This window comes from Prinia subflava, chromosome 10 (assembly GCF_021018805.1).
Source record: "Prinia subflava isolate CZ2003 ecotype Zambia chromosome 10, Cam_Psub_1.2, whole genome shotgun sequence".
Taxonomy (NCBI): Eukaryota; Metazoa; Chordata; class Aves; order Passeriformes; family Cisticolidae; genus Prinia; species Prinia subflava.
In genome coordinates this window covers 6,108,049-6,128,138 of record NC_086256.1, presented here as the reverse complement: position 1 = coordinate 6,128,138, position 20,090 = coordinate 6,108,049, and the positions used below count along the sequence as shown (strand labels likewise).

The following is a 20,090-nucleotide window of genomic DNA, read 5'->3' as shown; positions in this document are numbered from 1 at the left end:
TGGCAGCAATCACAGCCTTTACACAGGGCTGTTTAACTTACCCACTGATAAGCAGCAAAACAAACCACCCCAGACAGTAACAAAATGAAATCTCCAAGAATGAACTCCTAAGGAGAATCAGCAAAAAGTCAGATCCCAGACTGAGGTTGAGGCGGATCCCAGCAGAGGTTGTGGAGCTGAATCCATCACTGTGAGCAGAGGTGTGTCGATATTCTGACCCAGGATGGGAGCTCTGTGCAAGGCAGGCCCGGGCTGGATCAGCACAGAGCTCGGCGATAAGCAGCAGCCACGCTGCACTGCTTTACAGACTGGACTTGGCAGCTGCTGTCATCTGCACCGCATTTCCTCCACTTTAAAAATTGGATTTTTAAGTATTTTCCACGGTGTGAATCTGAAGGCCAAGGATGCACTTTGAGGAATCAAAGAATAGTAATAGGGCCCTCGTATATTCCTCTCTGTGTGGGTCCGTGCTGGCACGCTAACACAGTGACACAGGGGCATTCGCTATCCTCGAATTTGCATTTATCAGTATTTACCTATACTTATATCCAAATATGAATGCATTTTTACGAAGGGCAAAAAAAGGACCAAAATATATGGCACATTAGAGTACCTGTTCATCGCATAGAAAAATCTATAAAACGCAAAAAGCCAAGTGCGTGTTGCTGATTTTGCTCCATCTGGGGTTCACTGCCAGTGCCTACACTGACGGTGCCCCTCGGGAAACGCCAGCGATCAGCACAGGGACTTCCCTGCCTGGGGATCGGCCCGCGGGGGAACCCTTGCGAGGGTCTCGCACAAAGCCCTCAGCGGGGGCGGGCCGGGCGGTGCGGGGTCCCCGCTGCCGCCCTGTCCCGTCCCGTCCCGCCCCGGCGGGCCCGAGCGGCCGCGGGCTCCGCCATGCCCGGAACACAAACAAACACCGCGCTCGGGGGCGGGGCCAGCGGCTCCCACCATTTTGGGGCCGGGGGAGCCCGGCAGGCGGCTGGGTCCCCCAGCCCGGCCTGTCCCGCCTCATCGCGCCGGGGGCGGGCAGCGCTATCCCCGCGGCGGAGCCGGGGGGCGCGGAACCCAGCGAGGCCCCGCGGCTGCTCCCCGGGCCCGGCGGGGAGGGGTGAGAGGAGGAGCCAGGGCGGCCCGTGCGACAAAGCCCAGTGCGCAGGGAGCTGGTGACCGGGAAGCAGAACCGCGCCGGGCAAGCCGCGGGGCGGGCGGACCCACCGGAGCCCGCTGCCCCACGGGGGGTGGGAGGCCCGTCCTGCCGCCCCCCCGGCTCGGGGGTCGGGGCGGCTGCGGAGCGGAGCGAGAGGCGGCCGGGCTGCTGCTGCTAAGCCGCTTAGGGCCGGGGCTGGCATGAGCCTCCCCGGCGGGGCGGCTGCGGGCTGCGCGCTGCGGCGGGGAGGCTGAGGGCGCGGATTCGCCGCCGGAGCGGGAGGAGGCGGAGGGGGGGCCGCGCTCCCCCCGGGAAGATGGGGAACTGCCTCAAGTCCCCCACCTCGGATGACATCTCGCTGCTCCACGAGTCCCAGTCGGACAGAGCTAGCTACGGAGACGGGGCTGAGCCGGATCAGGAGCCGCCGCCGCCATATCAGGTAGGGGAGGGGGCGGGAGCGGGGCCGGGGGCAGCGGGGCCCCGCCGCGGCGGGCGGGGGGCGCGGGGCCGCTCGCCCGGGGGCCGGCCCGCACCGCCCCGGGGGCCGCCGCCTCCCCGCCGCCGCCGCTCCGGCGCTGGGCGGCCCGAACCTCTCCCTTTCCGCCCGCACGTAGCGCGGGGGAAGCCGCTTTGTCTCGGCCGGTGCCGGCGCTCCGGGCGGGCGGGAGGCGCGGTGCCGCCGGCGGGGCGAGGGGCGGAGGGCAGGGGCCGCCCGGCCGGTGCCGCGTCCTTTGTTGCCGCCGGCGGTGACATCACCGTCTGGCGCGGGGACGCTCCGGGACGGGGACCGCGGGCCCTGCCCGGGCTTTGTCCGGGCCCGCTCGCACCGCTCCCGTATTTTTAGCAGCATCTGATCCCCACTAAGTAACTCCCCCAGCGCAGGGGATCCTGTTTCCCTCCGTCCGCTGGGGCACTGGCGGGGAACTGTTTCCCATTGTTCGGCGGGGGCTTTTTTTCTTATTTTCTGTGTGTGAGAGCATCTGTTAATTTACATCTCGATGACGAATCAGGAGGAAAGAAGGGAAAGGCCGGGTATTTGCCGTGATGGCTTTGCTGACAGCGGAGGGTAACGCCGGTGTGGAGGGGGATGGCGGTGGTGTGGAAGGCTGCGCTTGGCCGCCTCTGGAAGGGACGGACGCGGAAAGGGAACCTGAACTTGGGGTTGCACTTGTCTGCTCCCGGATCTCCACCCCCGCCTCGAGAAATGTGTATTCACCTAAACAAGCGGTCTACAGCGCTGAAGAGCGAAAAGGAAAACCATCCAGCGGTAGAACTGCACATTCTATTCAAGTTTTGAAAGTGTTTTCCTATCTGGGATGATAGCATACATTCCAGAGGAATCTATAGAAGCGGCAGTCGAGACACACATTCTGGGGGGTGACTTGAGAGCTGTGTGTTTTCTAGGATGGGAGTCACTCCCTAATTGCAGATCCTGATGTATAATTAACAAAATTGCAGGAAGTATTTAACCGGACAGGCGTGTAATCTACAAATGCTTCAGCAAGTTCAAGGATTCCACCCTGATAGGAGCCCCGTGAGTGTTGAAGAGAAGCCCTACACGTAGCAGCCCTTTGCTGGTGCCCTGAAGCTGCACTGATGTTTCTTGGCAGGGTGTGCCTGATAGTTTTGTTTGGGTTCGAAAGCTGAATGGCACAATAAATTCCACGACGTGAGGTTTTTTGTTTTTTTTTTCTTCTGATTTCTGAACTATGTCTGCTGAAGTCCAGTAAATAGAAAGTGCTTGGTGGCAGATGAAGTTTTTAAAAGGTTATGTTATTCTAAATTAAACCTGAATGGTCCATGAAGTTTAGAAATGCATTACACTTTTGTCAAATCAGCGTAAAAAGTTTGACTGTGCAATTCATTGCATTTATAGCTGTGATTCTAGGAAGACTTTTGGGTTTTTTTTCTTGTTCTTCCCTTTGAAAACAACCTTGTAACAGTCTTGTAACAGTCACCAATCAGGTATATGCCTTATGCAGGCCTTCTAGTGTGGATGTTGGCATAGGTAACAACTCTTCCTCTGTCATCAGAGGTTTTTAAAATTTTTTCTTGGTGAAGAACTTGTCTGTAAGTGTGGATGGTTGACTGAGACCATGACAGAGAGTAAAATAAATGAACCCACAGGTGTCTATTATCGAGGAATTGTATTCATAGCAAGCCTTCCCTCAGCTGAGGAGAGCTGTGCAGCATCAGGTCATGTGCCCACAGGCACTTGGCTGTGTCAGACATCACTGTCTGTCCTGAAAGCTCCTCCACTGATCCTGGCAGTTCCTAAAGCTTCACCTTAGGGTAGCCTTTAGTGTCTCATAGTCAAAATCAAAGCTCCTCTTTCCACAGATTTTGAACCACACACAGTGGTTTGGGACTTAAAAAAAAAATACATCTTAGCTACAATATGATGCAGGATTTTGTGTACTTTGAGGGGATTTATAATATTAAATTATATGTTAATGTTTACAAGATGCTCAAAACTTTAAGTATGAACAATTGCTGATGCTCCTGTATTACTTTTGTGCTAGAAATAAGTCACTCATTTTAACTTTCAAGTGGCAGCTCAGAGTCAGTGTTACAAATGGGAAAGTTGTGCCCTTGTTCCTGGTAATTACTTCTTTCAGTATCTTAACCAGAGTTAGTGTATACTGTATAAACGTTAGGAATGAAAGCAAGGAAGGGAATAAAACAAGATTGAAAACTTACTCGTGGCAACTAGCCTCTAGAAACTGGAAGGTGAACAGTTTTAAAGCCAACTGCTGCAATTTCAGCTGCAAGTGGACATATTTTAGAAGGGAGTAAAATCTGATGTGTCTGTTGCTCTTGGGTTTGCAGCAATAATGTGTCAACTTCCTGAATAGCTCTTGCAAGGTATGCAAACTAAGGGAAGGAGGTTTGCTGGGGGAAGATACACAGTTGTAGATTACTTCTGTACTGTTTTGACATCTAAAGTACTTTTTTGTGTTCTGACAGGATTGGGCATTCATGTAGGACTCTTGTTATGCCATAATTGCTATTTACCTATTGATTTCCAACTACAGAATGTTCCCCCAGTAAAAATTGCAGTATAGCATGTCAAATTCCTTTGTGCTATTAAACTGGCTGTATAAAATTCCTACTTCCAAAAGTGGGGTTGAGAATTGGATTGACAGTATGGAGACATAGAATAATGGGGAATAACTTCCATTGGGAGGCTCTGGAAATACCTGTGTCTTGGTTCCTGAGGCAGCACCTATTACCAGCTGCTGCAGAAAGGCCTCAGAGAGGAAGCATCTTTTTGAACAGGTGTCTGAATTAATGAGAAAGTGGCCCATTAAAGCATCTGATATTTTTCCAGCATTGAGCTAATCACTAACATGAGAAATAATGAAAACACACCAAAAAAGGAGTGTGTTTTCATGACGGGGAGGAAGGAAGTGATTTTGAGACAGGACCAGCATTTTCATAGACAGATGCTAATTTTGAATGCCTCCATTTTAGAACCCAGAAATTACAACTGCTTTTCTAAGTGTTAAGAACATGTAGCTCCATTTTTAGCCAGGGAATCTGTGATTAGGAAGGAGTTAGCTTTGGTTTTGTTTTTTTTTTTCTCAAGTTCTCAAAATTGAGTATACTTTCAAGTTTGTTTTCCTTTTTGGTGTATGACTTCTTCACCATCTGTTGGCAGTATGCCTTCTGCTGTTTTTCCGTACAAGTTCACTGGGTTTTTTTCAGCTTCTCTTACTTCTAGTAGTTCTTCTCAGAGACTTTATTTTGAAGAACAGATGTGTCCCTCTTCTTAATCATTGTCTCATATTTCTGTTCTTGAATAGTTCCTTAATAGCTGTAGGAAATAATTTGCCGTTTTATTCAATTTTGGAATTTTTACCCAGTAAAGTAAAAATGCTTTACTCCTTTTCTCCATAAGTTTCTAAAAAGTATTACTGTGGACCAAACACAGTCTTCTGGAACAGATGTATGACACTTGCTAAATTACTTAGCTAAAAGCGTGAGAAATAAGCACAAGATCTTGGTGTTGATACTAACCTCATAAAAGCTCATTTGATATGTTGATGTGGCAGGTGGACTAATAAAATATTTTACCCTGTTACCTGAAGAGCTCCAGGCCACCCTCTGGTATTTCAAATCACCTTGTGTTGTCTTACAGGCCCAGATAAAATGTTTCAGTGGATCTAGTGGATTTTTTTCTTTTTTTTTATTTGGAGGGATTAATTTAAAACCTTTTGGCCTGGATACTCATTTGATTTGGCTGTAGGCACAAAATGAGACGAGAGATCACAAACATGAGCTTAACCCAATGCTGTGCTCCCATAATCCTCCAAAAGCTGTTGGGGTCAGCAGGTTTTGAGAGTGTAATTTAGGATGTCTCATGGCTTCTCTTAAAGCTGAGATTGCTGCAATAGCCTCCTTGGGCCTCTCTGAGCTGAGTGTCACCTGTACACAGTGGACATGTCCTCGTCCCTCTGGCTTGTGTGCTTCATTCCAGCTGTTCCCAGTGCAGGAGGTGGCACTTGAGCCTGTCCTGGCAGTGCCATAGGCCAGTGAGGGGCACAGCACAGGAGGTGCAGCCCTGGAGATGCTGAAGAAGTGCCCAGTTTGAACAGTCAGAGAATCTTCTTGAAGGAGTCCATTGTATTTCTGTATGAACCTTGCCCTGTGGATGGGAGTGTTGGATGCTTTTTGCTCAAGACAGAAACCAAGCCTTTGTTACACTCTCCTTGTGACTTAAGTATATGTTACATTGGTGTTCTGATGCTGTCTTTTCAAAGGCATGGTAATTAATATAATTAAAAATTGCTAGCCAAATGAATTCTGATCTAGGAGTTGCACCGATTTATAGAAACAGCTGAACAAAAATTCCCTTGGGCCCCAATGGAAGTGATTTATCATCTGTGACTGTGTGTATTTTCCAAGAAAGAAGACTGCAGTAGTGTAACAGGTTATAATCTACCATGGAGTGGTTGTGCAAAGCTGGAACTTTTGGTCTGTGTTGGAGCACCATGAAAGGGGGAAAGATGCAGTGGGAAAATGTTACATATAGAAAGCTATCCATGGAAAAAAGCAAACCAACTAGTGGTGTTACTTTCATAGAAGAGAAAGCAATATATTTTAAAGTTGGCTATGCATATCTTGCCATTTTTTCTGCTTGTCCTCCACATCTTGGTGATGATGTGTATGAATTACTGTTGCACTTGTGCATGTGAACTGAAGTATCACTCCAGTCCTCAATTCCTTAGTCTGGTGGAAACTTCAAAGGGCTTCAAACCCTTTGTTTTTGTTGCTGTGTTGCTGGTTGGTGCTTTCTGGCAGCAGTGCCTGGGGTGAAGATCAGCTGCAGTGAGGAGGGAAAGTGATGGAGGAGCTGAAGTTGAGAGTTTGCTGTATGGATAAGAAATGGTGGAGTAGCCAGTGATGTTTGGTGCTTTCTCTTCAAGGATGACATTGCTTGAGTGACACTGTGTAATTCATTCTCAGAAATGAGAAAGTGTTTTAGTAGTTCTCTGGAATAACATTTTATCTGTGAAAGACCAAGCATTAAGTGATAAAGCCACTCCTGATAAATAGTTATGATACAGTTTAGACCTGCATTCAGAAAAGCTGTAAGTGTTCCATGTTTTATGCTGCAGTTCTGGTAAATTATTTGTATGTGCAATGCAATAAACCTTTTGTTTAATATCAGTATAGGGGTATACAGTTCATTTTCCATACAGCAATAAAATATATGTATTATGAATGTCATTATAGTAGCATTCAACATTATTCTTCCACAGCTGAAGAATTTAGCAAGGAGAATTGTATTGCTGGTAATCAGTTCTAGGTGAAAAGTTTCTTGACAGTGCTAAGTCTAAACTTCCTTTCTAGACAACAGTTAGAAAAAACCTGCACCTGTATTTCCTGTCTCAGTTCATACTGGTTTCAGCACGGCCTGCCACGCTGGCTGATGGGGGCTACCTTTCATTTTGCTGGAGAAAAAAGCTGGTGGGGCAGAGCAGAAGAGAGAAAGGAAGACAGACCTGAAAGTAAAAGATACCAGATGGTATCACAGAGTTAGGTAACGTCAATCTTGAAAATACCCGTTCATAAACAGTTTAAATGAATATTTAATTAATATTGGTTGAATATTGTAATGTTTTATCTGCCTAAAATAGATTTTAAACTACAGTCGGTTAAAATGTGTTAGGCATGGCTAGAGGTGGTGGGAAGAGTATGCTGATGTTTGAGTTCTGTGTTACCACCTTTCTCATAAAATTAGAGCTGGTTTCTAGATTCACTGTTGTTGAGCTGGCAGTTGGTAAGGATCTGTTCCTAACCACTCTGTCCACAAGATTTTCCAAGGGGAATTCTGAAAAGAGAAAGATATGTTTATAATCACATTTAACAGAGTATTGCTTTCTGCTTCACATGGATTTCTGCAAGAACTGTCTTGAGTTGGCTCAGGATGCTCAGCGGAGTCTGTCCTTGTCTTCCCTTGTCCCTGTTCGTCACTTCAGCAAAGGAAGGGAGCTCAGCTTAATGAGCACTTCAGCAGACCTTGTTAATGGTTGTAGTCAAACTGGTTACAGAATGTAAGGCGAAGAAACTAAAAATAACACCTCTTGCTTGTGGCAGACTTGTGTCTTCCAGTCTTTGTGCTTGTCCTTGTTTCTGCCTCCCCATATGCACAAAGAGAAAAACGTATTTGTATTTTGGAGAAGTAATAGTCTGTGGAACAGACTAAAGCAAATCAGCCATGACTTCTCTATGAGCTAATGAAACAGTTCTTTACAGACCAAAGAATTATAAATGAGCAGGTTTTTAGAGATGTCGTGGTTGAGTAAGAATAAAACCTTTTCAGGGGAAAAAGCTGAAGAGTCACTGTTCTCTTGACTCTGAAAGGCAAAGGAAGCTTCGATCTTGATTTAGACCACAAGAAAAATTGGCCCTGACCTTATGAAGGTCTCAGAAGCAAATCTGTGTCTTGCTCCCTTGAAGGTATAATGTGTTTTTGTAGAAGATACAAATGTCTTGTTCTGCCCACCTCTTGGGGAACAGCTGTAGCAGTGACCAGAGGCAGAGTTGTGTAACTTCTTGATGGGCAAAACTGCACTTCAACCAAAAAAACTCCCAGCCCCAAGACTAAGCAAAACAAAATCCACCAAAACCCCACTCTAGCAGCCCTTAGACAAGCTATCATCATCCTTATTTCATGTCTTCTGTTCTGTTTGTAACTTCAGCAAACCACTGAAATGGTCTGGGCTTTATTTTCTTCACTGTAAAATGAGGAGTGAAGGAGTAATAAAGTTTATCTTTACTGCAGGCATGCTTAGTAATTTAATTCAAGTTTGTAAAGTGTTCAATGGTAATTTGATTTTAATAAAACAATGTTCCTCTATTACAAAAGGAACCTCTGCAGAAATTTATGACAAACCTGATGCTGTAGAGAGGGAGCTTTATCAGAAGATCTGTTTAATGCAGTAGATAAGTCTCCTAAAATCTCTTTTGGAATCTGATAGTTCAGCATTTATTTGGCAGCCTGCATTCCAGATGCTTGATTAGTAGGAGTGAAGAGTCTGTGGAGATGGTAATAAGAAATCTTGCCTAATCAGGGTGATGAATCTTTGCTATGCTGGAAGATCATGCATTCTTTTGGACTAGCCAACCCAAACATGCAATACCACCCTCCCCAAAATCTGGGACCACCGTGCATTTAGGAAGCTCTTCTGTTTCCTGTATGTACCTCGGGTTCAGTGCTGTGATCAGCTGTTGCTGGCCCTACATCTGGAGTCAGTTTCTGACCCATGGAAAATAAACCACTTTTATGTTTTGAAGAGATAATGATCTGTGGAATGGACTAAAGCAAATCAACCGTGACTTTCCTATGAACTAATGAAACAATTTCCAAGAGACCAAGCAGTTACAGAGAGTGATTATTTTATTTACCAGCCCCTCCGTAGGAATCTGCCAACCACTCTGTTTCTCATCAGTGAAGAAGAAAGTCAGAATGCCGGTGGCATAAAAGCTGCTGGGCCAGGATCCACACACGGTGACACGGACAAAGAGCAGATGCGTGCGGCAACCGGAGGAGGAGATAAAAGAGCCATCCTTTAACCATAGTTGCGTCAGCCAAATCACAACCAGCTGGGTTATTGCACTGGGCATTTCTGCTGATCCACCACAACGCTCACGCATGCTCTGTGCACGTTTGCACGCACACGAACCCTCTGTCAAAGGCTGCGCTCATTTCTGAGCCTTCTCGGCCTCCCTCTGTTTTTAGCCACTGGTTTAGTTGAGGGATGATGTAGACTTGAGGTGTCCAGGGGAGGACTGAAACTGTTGTAAGGATGAGAGAAACTGTGACTCAGGAAATCCAGTTCCTCCCTTAGCCCCAGCATGCAGTGATGAATGTGCAGACTATTATCCTTACAATAATGAAACCTGTTTCCCTTGGTTGTGTTTTTGGACACTGGAGTGGCCTCTGTGTCCTTTCATCTGTTTTTTGCTCAGAGGGAGCAATTTGTATTTCTAAAGGCAAAGTTTAGGAGCAGTCATTGCATGTAGTGCCCTGCAAGGCCAAAAGCTCATGCAGGTCCAGCTTCATCCTCAAAGACGAGTCTCAGCTGACTGACAGGGCTGAGCTTCCCAGACCTTGGGATTGTAACTAGCCCACATGCCAGTAGAGTTTGGACTTCTAAAAGAGGTCCTAGAAGCATCAAGGAAACATCTGGTTTATGACTAATAAAATTTCATGAAGCTGCTTGACTATCCAGTTGTAAGCAAACAATGAGTCAGTCTGTGCTGGTTTGGACAAAAGCAAGGAATTGACCATCCTGCAACCATGATTAAAACCATTACATCTACCACATGCTGCCAGTTTCTAATCTGTGTCTTGGCAAAACTGCTTTAGAAGAAAAATTCAGACTAGAATATATTCCACAAATACAACATAACTACTGTCCAAGTATAAATAGCTCTGTGGAGACTGTAAGGTGCCCGTGTAGTCCTCACCACTTTCACTCTGTGTGGCTCTCCAGATGATTTGTGTCCAAGCTCTAGCCAGAAGGAAATGGAGCAATATTTCTCTGTATTTATTCCCATAAGATATATCCTGGTGGTGGGGATACAAATCTCTTATGACTCAGTGTGCGAACACTGCAGAATTGGATGAGGTTGGGTGCTCTTGCCCTTTCAGTTTCAGAGCTGTGGGAGGCTTATTTAAGAGATCAAAGTGCATCAGATTCCATTATTTCAGTATCTATGGGACAGTATAATGCATGAATACTCTGGGACGATGCCTGTGTCTGACTTTTATTCATCACTGTAATTAAAGCCAGATACAGAGCTTGTTCTGTGCACTGAACATTAATCACAGTGTTTTATTAATACAGTCATCGAAATCTTTAATTTGGACATTGTATGATTTTGCAATATGGATTAAGACTAGTATTTATTTTGCCTGAATACATTAATTTTATTTAAAATTCAGGAAGAGAAGGGATTGCTCTCGGGTTTTGAACAAATGAGTGCAAGCATTGCTTGACTGCAGACATACCAAACTGCTAAACTGGTTTGGTCTGTACTGTTGCTTAAAAAAAAGCAGTGAACTGCTGTATTCAGTGGAAAATACATAAAAGGCTCAGTAAACTCATACTCTAAATTCAGATTTAGTTAAAACACTGAAATTAATATTTTAACATCTGTAGACTTTATTTTATGCTCTGTTAGTAGTACTTGCTTAATTGCCATTGCCACTTTCTGATGTTTTGGGATTTCCCTTGGATGTTTTCTGTTTAAATATTATGATTTATATTGCAGTTGCATCCATATATCTTCAGTTTAGCTTATGAAATATGACTGAGGCATTGCTTTAGTGTCTACTGCACAGAGTTCTTTAATGTTGCATCTATATATTTGGAGACCTTGAGGCACTTGTCGATTGTCCCGTGGAGAATGGTGTCCTTGAAAATATATTACTATTCTTGGAAGGGAGCAGAATCAGTTTTAAAATTCAAGCAAAAATACTTAACTTTAAATTAACTGTTAATTCTTTTCTTGGTTAGTGCTTTTTCACCTCTCAGTTCCTGGCTCTCCGAGTTTCTGTGGGCAGTTTTGATTGTGCTCGCAAGAGCTAATGAAATCCCCTCTGTAGTCACTGAACTGAAATACAGGCCCACACCTTTACTTGATGATTTTTAGGGATCTGCTGATTGGAAGCTGGGTGAGGAGCACTGCATAGACTGAGGTCTGTCCTGAGCTGGGAAAACTCTTCCTGCCCTGGTCTCCCACCTCTTCAGCTCATGGCACTTTCATGTTGCTGCAGTGGCCAGGTACCCCAGTGCCTGGGCTGGGTTAGATGGTGGCCCTTGGCCCAAACCTGAGTGAGATGCTTGGTTATTCTCCCACCCGCCCTCGAGTGGAAGTGGGACTGTGGTATTTAATCCATCCAGGTGGATTCATAATCCATAATTCATAATCAGCTTGCCTGGAGCTGTGGTGGGTTTTGTGTAATCATTCTAGCCATCAGTGAGAATCACAAATGAGAGGCAGGGAGGATTTTACATTATGTCGGAATATAGACAAACTCCCTGAAATTTAGAAGATCCGAAATTGTATTTACTTTACTGTGTGGCTAAACTACTAAAAGTAAGTTTACCAAAGAATGCCCATTCCTTCTGTAAATATAGTGGTTTCTCAGTTTAAAGTAGATGGAATCTACAGAATCAGACAGTGTTTAATGGCAAGTTTTGTTTTTAAAATCCTTTAGGAAACAAAAAAATACTATCCACACAAAATTTCATGCTCCAAGTAATCTTTTATTTCCTCTAGAAACTGTATTCTTGTTCAATGAGTAACCTGGTTTTTCCTGCCTCTGAGAAGAAGCAAGATGACCTAGATCTAGAGGTTCCTGGGGAAAAGTTCACTTCACCCTATATATAGTGTCTCCTGAAGTCTTTATGTAGCTCATTTACTCTGAGCTGATGAACTGGAAGAGAAAAGAGCTGAAGTTTTAGGCTGTGGTAGGAAAGGGGGGGTGTTTTATCTCTCCTTTCTTGGGGAGATCTATTTTACACACATGTCACTAACTGGACTACAGCCAGGTGAAGGCCAGTCTCCCCACCTTCCAGCTGTGACACTGAATTTTGTATCTCTGTGTCTCCTCAATGTGCTACAGCTGAAAAATGACCAAGTACCTCTGTTAAAGGAGTGAAATGGGCCCTGCCTTAGCACCAGCAGGAGTTTCTGCACAGGAATCAGAATATCCTGGGGTCACTGTGGTCTTTGCTCTGGTCAGATCACGCAGATGGAGCCTCCTCCAAGCAGCACTGCTGGCACAGTGGTGTTTTTATTGGAAAGCAAAAACTGGGAAAATGGTAGTAACAACTCCATAACACATGCTACCAAACAGGCTGTTGGTGCTGAGGGATGGGGCAAGCGTTTCCACCTCAGGGTGATGAGTCAAATGGGGGAGTGCACTGTAGGCTGAGGGAAATCTGCCCGTCCTTTTGTCAGCATAAGGCTTTTTTTTAGATACAGGAGGGTTTATCTGAGTGCATCAGCAACTTGAGCTGCAGCTTCTGCAGCCTCTCTGGGGAGAGGAGGGTACTTTCCCAGTCCCTACAGAAAGAGGCACTGCCTAAGGACACCACATACTCCTCTCCTGGGGCCTTTACCACACCGAGGCCAGTGCTGGTGGAACCCTGTGGTGGGCTGTGTACACCTCTGGCATGTGGAGAAAGCAGCATCTGTGTTCTTTTAACTTGATGGCAGGATCCTTCCTGCTCCAGAACTTAAAAATAATGACTTCAGCAGGCCCAGCTCAGGAATGAGCACAGCCAAGGCCCAAGGAGAGGCTCAGAGGCTGTCTCTGTGTTCAGCAGACCACTGGCTGAAACCAGGCAAAAATGTGCTGTGCTTTGTGCTCAGTGTTGTGTGTGTAGATGTTTTGGAACAAGGAGGTCTTTGGGATTGTTTTGCTTTTCCCTCCCATTTTCTACATGGAGCCGTGTTCTCTGCAGTCACTCCGTGGTGGGTCAGCTCATACCATTCAGGTGTCTGAAATGGGTTGTCTTATTCTTCCTTTGGTCAGATTAGTGAAATGAACTGACTTCCTGGTGGAGATTTGATTTATCAGCACTCTTCGCCACATATAGATTGCATTTTACTTAGTGGCATCTGTGGAAAGATCTAGAGGTGTCAGGTATTAGATGTGTGCCATTACTAGAGAAGTTTTGGCTTTTCCATGTTGAAATTAAGGCTATACTTGGATTTAACTGTGTACCAGAGCATGCAAAGGATGAGTATCTGATACTGATTTGAGCAGTGAGTGCATTTGGGAATGGTCTGTGCATGAAATGCAATCTCAAGTTGCCATTTTTAACTTCAGCAGGGTGGTGATTTCAGTTGAAGGGATTTTACTGCTTCAGGACAAATGTCTGATGTGGACAAAGCCTTCATTCTTTATTTCTTAATTGTGATCTTTCTGGTTAAAAAAAAAGAATCGAAGTTTGTCAACACCTTTAAAGATTCTGGAGTGCTTTTCTTTGCTATTTTCTTATTAAAGAAGCTTCATTAGTATTACCTAACAGTTCATGAGTAGACGTGGTAAGTGCAGGAGTGTCGGAAGACTTTGACAGCCTGTCCACATTGTGCAGCAGTCTGTGATGTCCCTTGGGACACAAGTGACCACAGTAACATCATTGATCTGTGTCGTGGGTGCTGCTCTGCCTCTTTCCTCACACAAGCCTTCCAGTTATGACTCCGTGGATGGTTTCCAAAGTCTGAATGTTGCTTGGCAAGCTTTGTCAGTGCTGTTAGGAGTTTGATTACCTTTGTGCATATGTATGTGAGGACTGCCAGTGTCTGTGGCTTTTAATAAAACAGCCTCTCCGTTGTCTAAAATGTTCAGAATTAAGAAATCATGTAAGTGTGTAAGACCAGGAGCTAGGCTGGGTGCCTCAATTTGACTGTCCTGTTTTATATGTTGTGTCTCCTTATTCTAGTTTGGCATCACTCAGAGGAGGCCACTGGTATCCTGCTGAAGCCAGTCTTACTTAAGGCAAATACAGGGACAAAACCCTGTTTCAGAAAATAAATTTGAGAAGCAAATCTTGCTGCTTCTTCATGCATCCACTCATGCAGCATTACCAATTTTCCTCCTTGCTGGAGCTCTTACACAGCTCAGTCCCCCTTGTTCAGAACCTTTCTGTTCAGGTTTCTGAATTCAGAACCAGGAACACTGAATATGAGCAGTAAATACCATCTTTAAAGCTTTTTTTGCATCTTATTAACTATGTTGGGTCAGGCTCAGTTTTTGGCTTGGAAACCTACCAAAAAAATCCTCAAAGCCACAGGAGATGGAGCTGCTGGGGCAGAGAGGACACCCTTCCTTGTCAGTCATAGTCCACATTGCCAGGGCTGTGGGGCACTGCAAAGCTGTAGAAATCATTTTCTGAATGAGACCACTAAGGTTCCTTGGATTATTTCACAGAATATGCTGGCCAGGTTTCAGTTTGAATAGTTACACATTTCAGCTAGACAGAATATAACTGCTTAAATTAGAGCAGTAGCTAGTGCCCTTTGTGCCTTTAAAAAATTTAAGTAATACAGCAAACTAAAGTAAGACAAATATGCTTTTAAATCCTAATTGCAGAGTGCTTAGCAGCAATGAAATGCCTGTAGATTGACACAGACTGCAATAATGCCATGTGCACTTGTTCACTGATGACCTTACATTTGCTTGCCATGGGCCAAACCCTCACTAGTGTGCAGCTGCCTGGTGCTACTCAAGCAACACAAGTGGAACTTCCAGCTAGCATATGTTCAGCAGAAAAAGCTTTATAAAGGCCTTTTGTTCAGCCCTGCCTTCATTCCTGCTTCTGCCTGTAGATTGTGCTGCAGGTGAAAGGGTTTGCCAAGAACATTTGTGCTCCACTGTAGGTATCTTCCCCCAGTGGGCTGTCAAAACCCTCCCTGAGATCAGACTAGAATTCCGAAAGGGAAATTATTTTGCCCAAGAATTTATTTTCTCACATTTAAAGCTTTTGTTTTGTTGGTGTCTTAAACTTCCAAGTGCTCATGACAGTGTTTGCTGACTTGGCTTCAACAAAATGAGGCTTGGATTTAATGAGTGTTATCTTTTGTATTTTATTTAAATCAGCTGTGAGTTAAACATGACAAGCAGTATTGCTAGTTTTTACACTGCATCAGAGATTGCATTAATTTGGATAACAACTGTTTTCAGTACAGTCTTGAAAATTGCATATTAACAGCTGTGTGAATTGGATTGTTTTCTGGTGTCTGGACAAGGTATATATGGATCATACTGCATATACTCAGTGAAGTTATTTTCTGCAGACCATGGATGATTTTGAAAGACACTGGTCAAGTTTTGCCCTGTAACACCTACAGGCTGATCTTTTGATCAGCCAAGAACTAAGGCTCAAGAAGCTTATTTCACAATTCTAGATTATTTATGGCAAACTGGAACCTGTTATTCTTCTACCAGATAGGTCTTTAGTTGTTTCTCTGATGTTTACACTTCTGATTTATTTAGAGATCCTATATCCCTTTCAGCCTTTGTTTTTCTGGGCTAACGCTTCTATTTTTATTTTGTTTATTAGCAGATATGATATTCAAACAACTTGATATTCCTGAAAAACAAAATGTCTCATCTGTAGTCAGTGAAACCAAACAAAAACAACAGTGAAAAAAAGAAAATAAGGCATGTGTTAAGTGATGGGAGCATTGACTGACCGCTCAGCTTTTTGCAGTGAATTTGTCATGGGGACTCATAATAGATGTTAGAGAAGATACTTAACTCCAAATCTGCAGAATGTACAGCTCCAAGGGGTGAGCACCTTTTCATGTGCTGCTGGATGTTATCCTCTCTCACTGGGGTAAACCATTCCCTTGAATGAAGACCTCACCAAGAGTGCAGCACTACATGGAATGACACACACAAAAAAAAAGAGAACCAGGCCTGTAAGTTATTTCAAGGCTGATTTCAGTATAAAGCTTCAGCAGAGAAAGATATTTTCTTAAACCTGATTTCTAGTTGGGAATTACTCCGCAGGGTACTTGCTTATGGTGTTCAGCAGACTTCATTTTGATGAGCGCTGGCCTCCTTTTTGCCAAAGTTCACAGAGAAGGCCATGCCCAATCCTTTTCTGCCCCCAAGGAAGAGCACAGAGCTGCCCACCTCTCAGAAGGATCAGTTTGTTTCTACTGTGTGATTCAAAACAAGTGAAAGAACAAAATATTGTTTGCTGCAGTAATTTCTACTCGTGTCTTTACTGCACGGGAGATTCATCCATAAGAAAGGTGGGATCCCATTTAAAGACAGGAATTCAGGTTCATCTGGTTACCTTGTCTGTTTGGTTAGTAAATCTTTTGGTGTTCCCAGGGAAGCACATTCCCTGACTTCACTTAACTGCAGCCAGCCATAAGGAGACCAGGTGGGTTTATTCCTGTAGACTTGCAGGAGTGGCACTAAATATTTGCCATCTGCTTCCTAAGTTACTTTTGCTGCACCCACTACCTCTTGGAGAGGTCTCCATTCAGGGATCAAAGGGTGAGCTAGAAAGTCTAGAAAGATAACTAAAATGTTTCATAGTCATTGAGTCATGATATTTCTGCTTATGAAGTTATAATCTGAGCAACAAGCTGCTTTTTTTCTTGGAGCTTATCTAGGTATTACAGTGACCTCTGTAGTTACACCCTAATGACTCCCAAGGTAACAAGACTAGATGTCTAGACTAAATGTAGTAAATTAAACATAAAGAACTCGCAGGTTTTCTTGATAGCTGTTTTGTTGGGGCTGTGTATATTTTTTTTACTTCCAAAAAAGCTCAGTGTTACTCCATTCTGGTGTTTTGATGTGACTGCAGTTTGTCTGTGTGAGTATAAACTGACAAAACTTATTTTAGTGAGCGTGTAGGTTGGAGCAGGACATGGTTTTTCCACCCTAAACATTAATGCAGGAGAATACAGTGAGTACGAGTGTTTCTTTACATTTTCATAAAGCCTGAGAGTGTTGGTAGCATAATGTTAATGACACCTCATTTCTGACTCAGGGGGACAACAAAAGTAGCATGAATCTCACCCAGAGTGGTGCAGTTACACTTCAGTGCAGGACCTGAGCTGTATCCTTGTGTATGTTTGTAAATGTTCTTGGTAAATTAGAGCTTTTAAATTTGCACAGACAAATTTTGTATTTCCATGAGACTTTCTCTGCCCCAGCTGTAAAACTGTGTATCTCCTGTGTACCTCTGTATTGAGTGTTCAGGGTTTCTGGTGTTCCTCACACAACATGAAAGATGGGTTGTTACATATGCATGAGCTGAGGCTGGAAATCTCCAGGCTTTGCAGCTGCCCTCATGCGGGTGTGTCAGGGTGAAATGGGGCTTTGTCTTCCAACCAGTCAGTCCATATTTGGAAAAATGACCTCTCTGTTTTCGTGTCCCTCCTCTCAAACAGTTTTCTGTTTTTCTGAGATTTTGTGGCAGCCTGAGCCATAATTCAGGCAAGTACTTAAGTAGGTGCTCAAGTGCCATGTCCCTGGTAGTATCTGAAATCCTTACTAAATGTGCTACTGGGGCTGTAGTAAGGACATTGGTAGATTTTACTGATCCATGCAGACAGTAGCATGAATCCATTGTGGAAACTTCAAGTTTTCCTTCAGAAAGGAAATTTCAGTTGTATTTAAATAAAGCCCAGTCTTCCATGACAGTGAATGTAAAACAGGGGAATGGTCTGACAAAATAGAGATTTTTCTTCATCCCATTAGAGCTGAACAAGATGAAATGGGAGCTGCAGAGGCTGGGATGGGCTCTGTGCTCCCCATCTGCCCCCTCACCCTTGCAACTTCTTCAGTTCCCATTCAAACCAGCTGCTCCGAAAGCATCTGTGCTGAAATGAACATGGGTATTTTTGGTGTGAAACCAGCACAGACACCATCCAAAGATGAGTGTAAAAAGCCCTACCTCACCATAAATTGAAAAGGCTAATTAGCCAGGTGTTTGCATGTACAGTTAGTGGTGGAAGTTGTACCTTATTTATCTGTGAAGCTGCAAGTTTGCAATTTGTCCTGCTTGCACCAGCAACTGGCTGCTTCATACATAGCAGTGAAATGAATCCATGTTGTCTGATCACACATGAAAGAGATGACCAGGTGCCCATTGAACTGTCTCTGTGCATTTAAAACTTTAAAATAGCAGGCAAAATGTGTTCTGGAAATATTTCATTTGTATAACCAACTCCTGAGAGAGCTATTTATGATTTCTCTACCTGTTCTTGGCACAGGCTTTTTTTCTGTTAGAAGAGGTTTGACAGTTGCATGAGATCACACTTGGATTTGTGCCCTGTGTCTGAAAACGCAGAGTCATTGCTTGCGAGGACAAGACTTAGCTGGGAAAAAATAGAAACGTTGCCCTTGTGTTCACTGCTAATACTGCATCGAGAAGTGGAGCTCTGTCAAGCTTTGGTGTGCCTTGATATTCATGCAGTCATTACTTGCTTATAAATAGAGAACTGCTTTAAAAAAAAAAACAAACCAGGAGATTTAGAAATATTCATTTAATGCCTGGGACGTTCCTTTAAGATTAATAAATGACTGGATGAGATGAGCTGATCGGCTGACTTGGTGCCTCTGGCTATTTACAGCTGCTGCTTATTAACTCAAAGATGAAATAATTAATGTTATTATCAAATGATGCTAAACAAATAGTCAGATCACATTTTTTGTGTGTGCTCATTCTCCCTGAAGTGGGAGATGGCGGTGAGTGGGCACCTGGGGAAGTGTCAGTGTCCACACTATGGAGCGCCCTGAGTGGTGCCTCTTGTGCACAGCCCAGCAGTTCAGGGTGCTGCTGGCACCAATTCCAACCCCAGTTCCAGCCTCAAGGTGTGGCTGAAGTCACAAAAAACCCCAGTGAGTTTCCCAGGATGTGGTAGAAGAGAGAAGCTGGGTGGATGGTAGGGACACCCTTGCCAGTGACACCAGGACAGTGGCGCACAGAGGCTCGGACTGTGTTTGAGGTGCATGGCAGGTGAATGTGAGGCTTCATCTGTCTGTGGCTTTTCAGCATGCAGAAACATGCTTAAAAAAAAAGAAAAAAACCTGTGGTTGTGCTGTTACAAAATGCAGCGTTGATGTATCCTTTAGCTGGCCTCTGGAAGCCTCCTGGCTGTCTGTGCACAGTCCCTGCTGCACTGAGGCTTCTCACACACCTTGATCTCAGGGGTATCCACTGTTCATTAGAAATTCACATGCCAGTAAGAAAACGAGAAGGCCTGTGGAGCTGAGTGTACCATCAAACTGCCAAGGTGTGGCAGCTTTCTGCTTGAGCAAGCATTTGTAATTGAGGATGGCTTTGTTAAAAAGGCAATTAAAATATTTCAAATTGAGTACAAAGTTATGATGCAGTGAAGTGGAGCACAGATTCCTGGGGTTTGGAACAGACCCTGCTGTCGCGGGCTGCCTCACTGGCACAGTCTCACAGCGGGTACCCCACACCAGCAGTGTCTCTGCTGCAGGTTTTCCTGCTCTGTGCTTACACAGACCCAGCTCATCACCAGCCCCATCTGCTTTTTGAAGCTCTTCTGCAATAGTGTGTGGACTGCTGCCCCTTTTCTCCCCCAAGTCATTTATCCTTAGTAGAGCAATCTGGTTTTTCTCCTTCCCTTTTGCTGTGGCAGAGCTTTGTACTGCATGAGAGTCCCGCTTTCCCGAGTCTCTGTTTGCTGTGAAGCCTCATGGAAAATTCTTCCGTCAGGCGTGGCAGAGGTTTGCAGTGTGTGAGTCCTGCTCTTCAGAGTGCCTGTTTGCTGCCAGTCCTGATGGAAAAGTGTTCATCAGGTTTCTGCTTGGCTTCCCTTGCTGGGGGAGCCCATTGCTGGCCCACCTTCCCGGGCTCTGGCACAGCTTGGCCTCACCAGCTGGGCCCTGGTACAGGGAAAGGTCCCTGTC

General features: G+C 44.7%; 1 protein-coding gene across 1 annotated transcript in view; it reads left to right on the top strand.

Annotated features, from left to right (window-relative positions):
* Window positions 1–1,151: 1,151 nt before the first annotated feature.
* The window catches only part of RNF11 (ring finger protein 11), a 29,951-nt gene continuing 11,012 nt past the window's right edge, over window positions 1,152–20,090 (top strand). The window contains exon 1 of the mRNA XM_063407106.1: window positions 1,152–1,592. Within this exon, the coding sequence (XP_063263176.1) occupies window positions 1,470–1,592 (123 nt within the window). The 5' untranslated portion in view covers window positions 1,152–1,469. The remainder of the gene's footprint in view (window positions 1,593–20,090) is intronic.